Source organism: Lates calcarifer, linkage group LG15 (assembly GCF_001640805.2).
Source record: "Lates calcarifer isolate ASB-BC8 linkage group LG15, TLL_Latcal_v3, whole genome shotgun sequence".
Taxonomy (NCBI): Eukaryota; Metazoa; Chordata; class Actinopteri; family Centropomidae; genus Lates; species Lates calcarifer.
The window spans coordinates 29,014,208-29,028,107 of NC_066847.1; the positions used below are offsets into that span (position 1 = coordinate 29,014,208).

Here is a 13,900-nt window from a genome sequence, read left to right on the forward strand (position 1 = left end):
TTGCTTTAACAGTCAATATGCACAGTTGACAGTTCATGAGAGCATAAACACAAGGTATCTTATAGTCTATAAAAAACATCTGATGCACTTTATGTGCACAGTCCCGATCTACACTTTTATATCATGTATGTCACCTGTTTCTCGCTCCATTTCCAGTGTCTCTCGTCATCTTCTCTCTGCTCTCCTACTGTTTTCTCAAATGTCTGCCCACTGTCTGGTGCTGGAAAAAACAGGAACAGCATTACATTAGGTATTGTTATAATAGACTTAAGCAGAGAATCGTAGAGGTTGGTTTAGTTACAGTTTCTCTTGGTTTACTGGATTCACTGGGTTCATTAAAGAGACTGGCAGTGGCAGACTATAAAGAGCAGTTGGATCTCCAACCCACACAGATGACCACTGACTTATGAAAGTAATATGAAAAAAGTATGTATTTGCAAAGGATTTTGTTCAGTTTTGCCTCTCCGTCAAACATGTGACTCTTTTGATTTCATACTGGAGCAAACAATGAACAGCATTGACTATAACAAACGTTTATGACCTTTTTTCCAATTTGTTTCTCAATTTCAAAATAATAAAAAGTGTTGTACATTCATGGTTCATTTATCAGCTTTAACACAGTGCAAATATACAAAAATCACCTTGGGAGTTTTACTTGAGCTGTAGCAGGGGCTATAAATGTAGCACTTAGCTTCCACGCAGCAATTAAGCTAACAGAAGTTGGCACTTAAACAGCTCCTTACTACTAACTATAGTATATTCACTCCAAGTCACACACATAATATCCTGGCTGGTCTTCCACTATGACATGCCCTCGAGTAGAATAACACAGAACTGAACTGCTCTGAATTTAAATGCTAACTCGGTAGCTAACTCACCAGGATAATTCATGTTAATTGCACGGGCAACACCCAACAAAGTTCCTCCCACTGATAACTTCTCTCTCAAACATACTGGACAACTTAATAGTTTTCTCCCTCTGGCAACGCTGCCAACGCCAGTCAGTTCTATGTCGACTTCTTGTAAAATTTTCATGACAAATTGTTTTACTTTACCAGAGTATTTGTCACGCACATGCTCCAACCGCATGTTCTGCAGTAGCCATTGGGAGTTTGGTGCACAGACGCTTGAAGAGCGCTAGCTTACAGGTGATGCATTCAAGAAGCATCTGTAACTGTGGAAACTACAGGAAATAACCGGGGTTACAGAAGCATGTTCATATTGCACATAATCTAGTGTCATGTACATATTGGACTTATACTGGTGTCTTCTTTCTGCCTTAAACTATGTTTACTGTTAGAAGCATCAATCAAACCATTGCTTTAATTGAGAGATTCTTTGTAACTGAAATGAGGCCAGTGAGCTGCACCAGAGCTGAAGTATTGGCAAGCTTCATATCTAGGGTACAGATTAGGCTATCAAATGATGCTTGTCTTTTTTATTAATAAAAGTAACATTATTCTGTCAGCATAAGTCTTTTTTTTTTGTGACATTTTCTTTTGTGGGGAATTAGCCATTTTAATGACAGTACTTGCCTTCCTACATGCAAATGATAGGTATGGCTATGTGAAACTAGATACTAAATAAATACCATGCATTATGAAGACATGACATGAAGAAGAACTGGATACACAATAAAATTGCAATTTGTTTTATCATGAATGCACAGAATTTGCTGGTTCAAATAATATTTGAATTTAAGGTTAATGTTTTGTTTTTTGTTTTTTTTTTGTTTTGTTTTTTTTTTTTTTGTTTGTTTTTTTTTTTTAAATCAAGTGATGTTTCATATTAAAAAAAGATATGGTTAATCATTGATTGTTTGTTGATTCTAACATCTGAAGCAATCACACAACCCAGCAGAGATGTCAGTAAATGAGTGAAAATACACTAGTGGATTTTTGTTGTTGCACAAGGTAGCTCAGATAACCCCTGATTTTATCTGTAGCAGCAGCACACAGTTGATCACTTTATATCTTTATTTTTCATTCTGTTGATTTAAGTGTTCATCATCTTGAACAACTTAAACCACTCAAACCCTCTGAAGATGAAGACATTCAGTGTTGCAGTTGCAGCACTTGGCCGTCGTGCTCGCCATCATTTCTCTTGAAGAGAGTTCTGCCTTCACATTCACTGGGGTAAGATCATGACCTAAACCATTTCTTTTGCTTATTGCCTATCAGAGTTTTGTCAGAATGCTAAGACATTGTTCCTAAATGTCCAAAATTCATTAACAGGTACAAGAGCTGGAGGAGCTAATGAGCAATGACAATTCAGTTGCTGAACATGAAGAGACAGCAGTGGATTCATGGATGGTACGTTCAGTTAACTGAATGAATTAGGCCAAATACCATTAGCCAACTCTATTGTAAGTGGATGCATTTCTACTGCCCACATAACGGGTCAAGTTCAGCCAAGTACATTTTATTTACATAACACCAAAACATAACAGAAGTTATCGCAACTTCATCTAGAGCAGGTCTGGACCATACTCTTTATAATATAAAAGGAGAGAGGATAAACAGCATGACTGATAATGTTGGAGATGAACACCTCCTCATGTCTTGTCTGTCACACAGATGCCATATAACTTCAGACAGAAGCGTCAGAGCGGCCCTGCTGCAAAAAAGTGCCGTTTCTGCTGTAACTGTTGCTCAGGGATGAGTGGCTGTGGTGTTTGCTGCGATTTCTGAGAATTTTCTGAGAAATATTTACTATGTTAGTGGATTTGGTCATGCTCATGTGTGCTCAGTGATCTGATTTGCCAACACTACAGTGTATCATCACAATGAAGTTTCATTTTACCAATATACTATAATGTGTGAAAGTGTTGTTTTAACAATGAATATGCACAGTTGACAGACAGCTCATGAAAGCATTAACACAATGTATGTTTCTGTCAGCTGTACTTTAGTGTGTGCACAGGTAACCATGTCCTCTTACATCTTACTGCTGTTTGTCACCTGTTTCTCTTGCTCCTGCTCCACTTCTCGTGATCTCATCTTTTTCTCTCTCTTTTTCCATCGCAGCTACCATTTGGAATTTGCTGCCAAATAAATACCATTTAATATGAAGACAAAATTATGAATAATATGACAGTTTCATCATGATTGTACAAAATGTGTTGGTTTAAACAGTAATTTAAAAATTAGGTGAACTTTATAAATCAGGTGATATTTCAACTGTTTGTCGACTTTCTCAACAATTGTTCATTGGATCAACTTCAAACTTTTGCAGGCACTGCACTACTTTTACGAAAATGTCTGTGTAGATTCCAACAGATTCAGATTCACAGATGAGTCTAATACGGTCACCTGGAACAACTACACAGCTCAGCAGAGATGTCAGTAAACATCTCGGCAGAGATGTTTACTTTAGTCTGTGCTTGTGTTGACAGTTTAGAGAAGGTGAAAGTACACCTGGGGGATTTTTGATGTTGCACAAGGTAGCTCAGATAACACCTGATTTTATTATTATGAGCAGCACACAGCAAATCACTTCATATATATGTTTTTCACTTTTGTAATTCAACATTTATTCTATTGCTGTATTCATTCAAAATCATTTAATTTTGGCATGAAAAATGAATCAGGTGATGAGGAAAATTCAAATATAATGAGCATTTTAGTGTTTAGTCTGTGCTTGTGTTGACAGTTTAGATTATTATAATATCGCTGTCATTGCATTCATGTGACATTTTTTCAGTGTTAACATTGACATGGCTATATTAACAACAGGTAATAAACACTAATTGAGCACTTCATTGGGAACCTGCTTATTTACGCAATTATCTGCTCAGCCAATCATAGCAGCAGTGCAGTGTATAAAGTAATTCAGATAAAGGTCAGGAGCTTCAGGTAATGTTCATCGCAAACACATGAATGGGGAGATGTAGTCTCAGTGATTTTGACTTTGGCATTAATAAGTGAGTTTACTCTGTGTGGAGTTCCTCAAGGGTCTGTCTCTGAGCCTCCTCTATTCAAAATCTATGTTCCCTCTTGCTTAGATTATGGAATATTATAACATCTCTTATGGCAATTATGAAGGTGACACACAACTCTACAAAGTAGTGTCACAATGTGACTGAGACAGCAGAGCTCATTCTCCAACAGACTCATTCAGCTCCGCTGTCACAAGGGACGCTACAGGAAATCATTCCTGCCCTTCTCCATAGCTCATTACATGTGTCAGATGAACACTGCCACCTGTACACACATTCTGAAAATACTGGGACTATCTATTCACTTCACTGACTAACAGTAGCATGCCGTAATATTGTACATATTTCCTATATACTTCACTGCCAGTTTCTGCACAGCCATTCTTAGACAAAATATTGCACTGCAACTTAAATTATTTTCCTGTATATATTCTCCTGTATATATTTTAAAGACTTTTTAGTATTTATAGTTCTTACTTTTTTCTTTGTTTGTTTTTTTTTTCTTTTTTTTTTAATGTCTGTTGTTACCTATTGTTGCTGTCTCTTACTGTCTCTGCTGCTGTAACACAAGAATTTCATGGGATCAATAAAGCACACTTACCTACCTACCTACCTACCCACCTACCTACCACAGTCCGTTACATGAATAAGACACTAAAATCTACAAATCAAGTCAGAGATCTTGGTGTAGTTGTGGACTCTGACCTTAATTTCAACAGCACAAGACTATTAGTCTCACAGCTTAAGGTAGCAACAATTTCCATTCCAACATGTTACTGTTTGTTGGCACAGAGTGATCATTTGAAATCAATACTCAGGTCAAAAAGGTTATCAGTCCATGAAACAGAGCGAGGAAGGGATTTTGGTCATTACACAAGATCTTTAGATAGACCAGGCTTTCTGAAGTGTTTTTTTTACACTAAGTAATAAAGATACTTTGAATTTAGTCATTACATTTATGTCAACCTATTAAAATTTTTACTGTATATACATTTGGTATTTGAGCAATCCTACTGTTATAAGTAGGATTGTCTCTCCCAAGAGCAAATATATTGAATACACCTTCTGAATAAAAATAATAAATACTGCTCACAGTGTTGCACATGAATACAGATGACATTTTAATTCATTAATTCAAACCATGTATTGTAAAACATGGAGATTTTGTAAAGAATATTAAAAGACAATCTGTAGAAATTCATTTGAAACTTCCTGGTTAAATTGATATTGAACAAATATTGTGCCCAATGATCAAAAATCGAGAACATCTCATTCCTCAGGAATTTCCCAGTGATGAGTCAACAGTGGCCTAAGTGAGTATAAATACCAGCATGTTTTACACACTCAACCATCAGACAGGAGAAGTCAGACAGGAGATGACAAGAGTCACCAAAAGAGGCAGTAAACTCCACCAGCTATCTAAAGATGAAGACATTCAGTGCTGCAGTTACACTGGTCGTGCTAATCTTTATTTACATTCAGAAGAGCTCTGCTTTTCCATCCAGTGGGGTGAGAACTTTACTTAAACTCATTTCATTATTAGCTCTGAATATTTTGTCAGATTGCTGAGGTGTTCTTCATAAATGCACAGGTGCAAGGGACGGAGGAAGCAGCGAGCGATGACTATCCAGCTGGAGCAGAGGAGGAGACATCAGTGGAAACATGGATGGTTAGTTGATTAGTAAATTAAGTCATTTAACATGCGCAAAATTCCAAAATTCCAAATGTAAGTGAGTGTCTTTTTCCTACAGTGTCCTGATACTTTGCGGATGAGAAGAGATGAACAGCATGATTGACCTTGCTCATGTCTTTCCCACAGATGCCATTCGACATCAGGCAGGAGAGTTATAATAGCCCTATTAGATGCCGTTATTGCTGCGGCTGCTGCACCCTCAGTGTCTGCGGTATGTGCTGTGAGTGAGGATTCTTGTACCTGCCTGGGACTCCAGCAACAAGCACTGAAATTTTATTTATTGTACTCATAAATTCAAAATCCCACTGGATTTGGTCATGCTGTAGTTACTATGTGACTGCCTTATATATATATATATATATATATATATATATATGTGTGTGTGTGTGTGTGTGTGTGTGTGTGTGTGTATATAATATCATTTTTAAGGTTAATAAAATATCATATCATCAAATGAGTGTTGTGCTGTGGATGAGCTTAGAGCTTTAAGTGCTATTATTATTGATACACAGTCAATAACACATAACTAATATGCAGGCCCACATACTGGGATGTTAAGGAAGTGGCATTCTCCACTGGCCTCAAACAAACAACACTTCCAGAGGCAAATTTATTTTCCAAGGGTGGTCTGCTGTCCAAGTACTAACCAGGCTCTGCTGTGCTTCGCTCATTATCCAGTGCAGTACAGGGAGGTATGGCATCCAGCCATGGTGGTATGCATGCTATTGTGTTACTTTCAGCATGGCTACTTTCAGCACAATTAGAATGATCACAAAGGTCAAATAAATGGTCTGCTGTTAATTCAGTGAAGAAATGATTAGGGAACACACAGCCTCAGATGGACTGTGTGATAGAGTTATGAATAGAGAAACAACATACAGAGAGGTCAGCATATTGCAAGTGACAAGCAGAACAATGGCAAACCTGTGGTTTAAGCCTGTGTGATTAGGATTTAATTACCCACGTATACACAGAAGTGTGCACACATGCCAAAACACACACATTCGCTCGCGCTTACACATGCACAGACTACCAGTCTGGAGCCTGGCGGACTCCTGCTCTGATCCCACCCTCATGCAGCCTTGCAGGGGTCTGAGCGTGGTGCCAGGCCTGCCTCGCGCCCAGACGGATGCCCGTTGTACGCCCCCATACCAACAGAGCTGCTGCCAAACCACACAAGGAGATAGTAAATGAGAGCAGAGGGCTCTGTTCAGCTTCCTAACACACACACACACCATGTGGTTTATTTTATCTGACTCATACCCGCATACACACACACACAAAACACTATGCAGGCAGGCAGGCAGCAATTAGGGGCCTGTTCATCGGTGAACTGCAGTGTACTAGCTCTATAAATCTTCAAGATAGAATTTTTAAAGTGCAAAATCTAAAGCACTCAGGTGGCAAGCTGAGAAATCCACAGGATGTTTCTGTGGTTTGTCATTTGATTAGTAGAGATGCACATAAACACAAAGTGCAGCTGAGGCTGATAGGAGTGTCATTAGGTTTGCAGGTATTTGGTCAAAAACCAAAGTCTTAGGATACAGAAAATGTCAGAAAACCAAAGTAATTGCAATTCATCCTGAGGGGGACATGAATGCATCTAACAAATTTCATGGCAGTCCATCTGATAGGCATCAAGGCATTTCACTAAAACCCAAATGTTAGGATATTGTGGTGCTGGAGGTTTAAGTTTCATCCTTTCATCCATGAATGTCTGTATAGAATTTCATGCAATACCATCCAAAAGCATTGCTAAATATTAAATATTAATTAACTTATTCTGTGGTTGGCAAAATTGAAAAAAAAAACATTTTACAGACTTATTTCTCTATGGTGAATGATGTATTGTGAGTAATGCTTTTTAAATGGATATCTAACACGGTGGGGTAGAATTTTGGAATTGCTCTCTATTAAGGTTCCTCTTGATTGGATCCAGAGGGCCACATTACATACAATATGGTCTGCAATATCTCATTTGACTGCAATTGTTTCAGACTCTTAACCGACAGATTAGTCATCACTTTCTACAGTTAATCACTTAAACCAGCAACAGCAGAGTGCAGAGTGTGAACCAGAGGCTCCACCGCAGGTCACACTCCACAGCAAAGGCTGGGAGCCATTCACACACACACACACACACACACACACACACACACAATCAAGGCTGGGAACCACTGACATGAGGTCAAGACCTCCCCTACAGCTGAGTTGATTAAACACGTTTCTACAACCCACACACTGCCCAATAAAAGCTGCTGTGCTAAGGGATGATGACTGTGTTGCACTCACTGGGAGCATCACTGGCTCCAGTTTTCCCAGAGAGCCCAGCCCAGCGAGCGAGACTGAAGGTACAACACCCTTTTGCATGGCTCCACTTCCACCTACTCGTTGCGCCTTGGGGGAGCAATCAACCTGGCTTCTTATTAGCGGGATAATGCTTGTTTGTACATGTGTATGGGTATGAATGAATATTTCCTCTGCAGACCCTCCACTTGGAGGCAAAGGTTGCTTCTGAAGCATGGCGCTGCATAATCCGGTCCTGAATGAAGGCCGGGGGGAAGATAAACATTCCTGGACAATGAGACCCTCCTTTACCCCCTGCTGTGCTCATACCCACTTAAAATCTGCTTACCCATAATGCAACACTTGACTCAAGTGAATAACACCCTCCCGCCGGAAGCAATGCAGTGCCAATACAGAATAACATATCCCCTCTCCTAAAAGCCGCAAGTGTCAGCTATGGCTCAGATACAACCCCTCTGAGCCCTTACTGAGCATATTATATCCAATTCAACTGGTCTTAATATACTTTAATAAGACCTGGTTTCGATTAATTCTCCCTTGAAAGCGGTAGTAACACGGCTACTAGGCACATATAAAAATTGAATGAATGGAGCAGGGCTGCCAGAGAGTCAGGAGGGGGAAAATAGGAATCCTTGTGGATTTGTCCTCACCAGCTGGCTCTTGAGCCCAATATAATGGTTGTGCCCATGGCTCTCCATGGTGCACCAGTAAGAGGAAATATGTGCCCAGTCTGTAATGTGTTTAAGGTGCGCAGTATGATTGAGTTCAGGTCATAAAGCCTTTGCGTGTCACATCCTGAGTGGAAGGACAGAGCTGCTCTGCCTATATTCCCCTCAAGCGAACAGGGACAATGGCTTTGTGTTGTGCTTGGATGTCAGTGTAGAAGAGAAAGCCAGGTATTTTAGAGGAACGTGGGGTTAAATAAGCCAAAAAATACTTACAGCACCCATAGGAAACACCACACTGGGTCAGTATAGAAATGTCTGTCTATTCCATGTAATGGATGGTGATTAAAAAAATCCCATGTCCCCCACTGCACCTGCTGTTATGAAGCCTAACCACAGAAACACTACTACAGCTAGTGACTCATAAATATTCCCCCATTTGCCGTCCTAAAAAAGTCCAACACAGCATGGTAATATTAATGCGTAAGGTGAACATTAAGACCATGAATCTTTACCCCTTCCTGTTGAGCGGGTGAGGCAGAGGTGGCTTTGTGACCACGATCATCATCCATGCAGCTTCAGCATGCACTCTGAGCGAGTACGGCTCAGGAATCTTTTTTCTTTTTTTCTTTTTCTTTTTTTTTTTTACAGTTTCTCATTTCAAACATTTGCAGCAAAGCAAATAATTGTCACAGACAATTAGCTTTTATTGAAGAACATATTTATTTTTGGGAATAACTTGTTACCTAGCAACTCCAAATGAAGCCAAAATCTGCATTGAGAGTTGACTTTGGATTGCATTGTTGCAATTAGGAGCGAGTTTAGTAATAAAAGTCACCCATTAATGCCACCATTTAGCGGGCTTGTACACACCATGATGGCTAACATATGGCAAACTTGTTCAAAATATTAAGATCTGCTTGTCCTTTGACACCACTATGTTCCTGCTCGTTGCTGTTTTGACCTGTGCCAAACACCATGGCTAACCCATATGAAGATTAATGATTCCAGATTTCCCTCAACTCAAAGGGCAAATGATGGCTCATTATACAGTTATTAAAAACAGCAAATTATTGCAACATTTATTATCCCGGGCAATCTTATTTGCCCCACCAATGTCATAACTTCCATTTCTGCCATCTGCATTGGAACGAATGTGTCACATGTGCCACAACTGCACGCTCACAGTAGGCTACAGTATGTGAATGTGAATGTAGAGCAGAGGTCCCTGAGCCCCTCCTCTTATCCTCTTACTGTCATGTGAGGTACATATAGTGTGTACAATAGATGCACTTATACGCCATTACAACCTGCTTTAAAAGCACAGATTGCTATCACTCATCCATACAGTTTCGAACCCACTGGGTTGTTTCCTGTTAGTGGTTTCACTTGTTGTGCCTTTGAAGCAGGCTTTAATAATAGGACCCAACAGAACTAATGAAAATGCTCTCTGTCAGATTAAAAGGGAGCTTCAGTCTCAGCCACCTAACCACATTCAGCACAAACATTAAAACACACACACACAGAGGCATGCATGCACACATACACACATAGAAGTGGTTTACACAGGGAGGACCATTCCTTCTGATGTGTGGATGGCTGCTAACCCTCTTAACAACACTAAGGATACCATCAGTGCCCTGTTTCTCACAGCAGCAGAAAGAATGAGTGGATTGATAACAAAGGGAAAAGGTGAAGGGGAAATAAACAGAACAGAACAGAACAGATCCAAAGTTTGCGATGTGATTCTTTATGTAAAACTGTATTTTTCCATCGTAGACGCTATAATGTGTGCTTTAGTGGTGGTCTCGTGCTTAATGAATGCACTTCAGTGCAGTTCCTCTCCGTAAGCCTTTAGGTTTAATCCCTCAGTCTGGAGCAGTGATAGTCTGGCCCAGGGGATGACATCTGTGAATCGTTCATTAACTTGTAACCAGGAACAGATGTCTTTAAAAACAACTTGCTGCATCTACGCTTTATTTCATTCCCTGCAACAGTCAGTTTTGCTTTCATTCACTGGTGGACCTGACTGGCTATGTGGAGCTGCTCAATGGCCTCAACTGTGTGATGTTGAATTATTTAAATGTTGATTATTTAAGTACTTAAGTATTGCCAGTAATATGTATTTAATGTGACACATGCATTTTCATATATTACACTGTAGAATTATCAGTGTATTGCTGCATAAGGAGCATAGCCTTGAAACTGATCCAGGCACAGCTACCTTACAATAGTAGGTCCTCCCAAAGTGTCACATGATAAATCAGGGGTCATGAGATGATTAATGGGTTTGGAGAGAAAAACATCAATGTTCTGTTACACAAATCTGTAGTCATTTTAAAAACATCCTTCTCCAGTCTTTGCTTTTCATCAGATATTGGATAATTTTATCTCTTTTGGCCTCCAACTGTTATGTGAAAGAAAACATCTGAGAAGTTAAGGAGGAAAATGTCTCTCGGGACCCAAGTAGACACTACATTTCATCAAGTTTTGTATTGTATTTTATAAACTTATCATATGTTTTCTAAATATTTAGATTTAATTTAAAAACCAACTAGCAACTATTTCTCTGAGATAATAGCAAAAGTAGTGGTAAGACATTCAATATTTCACTCTAAAAGTGGAATGGAATGGAAAGGCAGCATGAAATAGAAATACTCAAGTAAAGTACAAGTCCCTTAAATTTTAATGCAATAAGTTTTTGGAAAAGATCTGCAGTTTTAGCAGAATATGCAGCCCTGAAGCTGTGATAACTGAAATAAATAACTTTAGTTTACCTTAGCTATGTATTTTTGATGTATTCATTTATATTTTGTGACTTGTCTGAAAACTTTTTACTACATTTTGTCAGTTTCCAGACTCCAGAATGCAAATTTCACTCTGTGGAGGTGTTAAGCTGTGAAAATGAATAGTGTCCTGTGTAAAATATGCCTTGCCACTTGGAACACCTGTGAAAGATGTTCAGCCAGTTAAAACTGCTGAGTATCAGGCCTCAAGATAGACAGGGAGCACATAAAGAGTAGGATATTTCGGCACGGACAACCTCCCTATGGAAATTTCATGTGTGATTTCAGGGGGGTTAACCAGAGCAGGAAGACTGTGGTCTGTGTCTCCTAGGATGATATATATGTGACACAATGTGATTCATCTGTTACTGTGCATCCATAAGCTGTCTGGCAGATCTGGATTTTTTCTCCTCTGGGACAGTGATTACATAGTCTGGATCTTGGCCTAAATTAGCCGTGACTTGCATTAAAACATTTTCTCTTTGCCCATATAAGACTTTTATAAGTGTTTTTTTGAAGTTTTGAGGACCGTAAAAGTGAATAAGTGTGACATGCATCACATAAAGAGGTGATCGAATGTGTGCGTGTGATGAAAGACAAGTGCTACCGCCAAATGCATGTTGTTAGGGGCATTACAGTACGATGGTGGGAATGAATGAGCTACCAACGACATGCACTGGTTTTGCAGCATTCACAAGGCTACGTCATAGTGAATTACAAACCCTTAACAGTGCCGTCATGCTGTTAAGGCCCAATCGAGCATGTCCAATCCTTTGGCTGGAGGTAGGACTTGTGTCATGCAGTGTGACATGATTGATTTCACAAATGTTTTTAAAATCACATAATTGTACACTGAAGTGAGACAAGGAAGCGGCAGTTTCAGAGTTTAGCCACATATATTATAGCCATAGACAATAATAAAGGCTTCATCGTACAGTCACATGAAGTGTATTTTAATAAAACACAATGTACACATATGCAGTCCTATGACCATACATTTGCTGGATCCTAATTATTAAACCTAGAATATGTCAAAGCATAGTTTTATTTGTCTTTTTTTCTTCTTCTTTAAAACATTGAAATCAGTAGATGAGGTCAAATGAATGTAATACAACACTTTGCGTGACATCAGACAGAAACCTTTTCCACGTGTTAAAGATATGCACTGTTATAAGGAACTCAAAGAATATTTCAGCATATAAGAGTAACAGTATGAGGCAAAAATTCTCACCGAACAAAAAAAGTACAAAATAGAATTAATAAATAAATCAAATATATACCATATAAATGAAATAACTATGTGGCGGCTATGTTTATTATTTGTTTTTAATCACTTTAATCTGTAGCTTGGTATTACAACCTTTTTATCTCTAAAACATTTAGAACGGTGAACGAGTCAATACTGAAAATACAGTAATAAGCTTTCATAATTAGATAAACTATGTACACGAGTCTGTTGCCATGCTAGTCGAACAACTAAATTTCTTCTTTTTTTATCCACACTATACAGTTAGAGCATAAAGCGGTCTGAACGTAAACAGTTTGTGCTGAGAATAAAATACTTTGCAACTATGCATGGTAGTTTCTTTTAATATTACTCTCAAAAATGTACATAACATAAAGGCCACACATGGGAACACTCTGTCTCCATTTAGAAGGAAGGTGAGGGTAGCTTTGACATAAATATAGGAACAAAAAACAGTCTCTTTCAGTTCAAGATGCCATTTTCTTGTCCATCAGCATCATTTGCTTCAGCCGAATCTCTTCTGCGTCTTCATCCTCCATCTTTTTTTTTTTTTTTTTTTTTTTATCTCCTCCCTGGTCAACCCCTCCCACCCCCATTCCGCGAGCAGTTTAGCTTGCCTCACTACCTCTTCTAGCCACCTCCCTCTGTCTGACTCTCCCGTCTCCACAGTCTCTGGTTGCTCGTCCGTCTTCCATCACCCTGGATGGTTAATGACGTTGTTAATGATGGGAAATGAGTTCAGTAATGTCAACTGTAAAGGTCCACACGGCAAGGCAAGGGGCGGGGCGGGGCTGAGGGGTAACAGAGTCACCTGGCTGGTCACTGCAGTAAGGGGGAGAAGCAGCGGGAGGCAGAGACATGAAGCATGTGTTTAGTATGTTGATACTGATACATTAGACATATATTTTTGCAGTGACGGATTTGTGAGTCATGGCCATGTCCCGGTGAGCTGGTGGTGGGGAGAGGTGGGGGGAAGGGCCAGGGAGGCAGGTGGAGAGGTGGTGGGGAATCGTGGTAGTCGTCGGGTCAGAATATGGGTGCAGCAGCGGCTAGCAGCTTTGCGTTGGTTCCTTGTTCAGCGGGGTAGTTTCAGTCCTCACTGGCTGGAGCGCGCAGAGGCCAAGTGGTCACTGTGCTGGTTCTGGGCCCGAAACCGCAGCCTTTGCTTGTTCTTCTTCTTTGGTTCTTTGGGTCGGTGCTTCCCTGAGCCACCTGAAAATAAGGAGGGAAAAAAAGAAAGAAATATTTATTTCTTCATTCAGTACT

The 13,900-nt window shown here is 39.6% G+C and overlaps 3 protein-coding genes and 1 pseudogene across 37 annotated transcripts in view; 2 read left to right on the forward strand and 2 right to left on the reverse strand.

The window, feature by feature from the left end:
• Positions 1 to 1,133, reverse strand: part of plecb (plectin b) — a 165,884-nt gene extending 164,751 nt beyond the window's left edge. For 15 of the 35 annotated variants that reach the window (XM_051075805.1, XM_051075817.1, XM_051075800.1 and 12 more), the window contains exons 1-2: positions 879 to 1,016; positions 135 to 220 (exon numbers count right to left, since the gene is read on the reverse strand). Coding sequence is in view for 2 of the 35 variants with exons in the window: in XM_051075819.1 (XP_050931776.1) it covers positions 135 to 150 (16 nt within the window). In the remaining 33 variants the exon portion in view is untranslated. Of the gene's footprint in view, positions 1 to 134; positions 221 to 878; positions 1,017 to 1,055 lie in introns of those variants that run through there. The other 20 variants (XM_051075803.1, XM_051075814.1, XM_051075798.1 and 17 more) reach the window with 6 other exon arrangements.
• Positions 1,134 to 1,853: 720 nt separating this feature from the next.
• LOC127143295 (hepcidin-like) lies at positions 1,854 to 3,760 on the forward strand (annotated as a pseudogene).
• A 1,408-nt stretch (positions 3,761 to 5,168) lies between these two features.
• Positions 5,169 to 6,084, forward strand: LOC127143296 (hepcidin). Its single transcript, XM_051075843.1, has 3 exons — positions 5,169 to 5,446; positions 5,529 to 5,606; positions 5,757 to 6,084. The coding sequence occupies exons 1-3, from the start codon at positions 5,363 to 5,365 to the stop codon at positions 5,856 to 5,858; spliced, it is 264 nt and encodes an 87-aa protein (XP_050931800.1). The 5' UTR covers positions 5,169 to 5,362; the 3' UTR covers positions 5,859 to 6,084.
• Positions 6,085 to 12,265: 6,181 nt separating this feature from the next.
• Positions 12,266 to 13,900, reverse strand: part of rspo2 (R-spondin 2) — a 56,211-nt gene continuing 54,576 nt past the window's right edge. Inside the window, exon 6 of the mRNA XM_018683201.2 lies at positions 12,266 to 13,846. Coding sequence (XP_018538717.1) covers positions 13,731 to 13,846 — 116 coding nt within the window. The 3' untranslated portion in view covers positions 12,266 to 13,730. The remainder of the gene's footprint in view (positions 13,847 to 13,900) is intronic.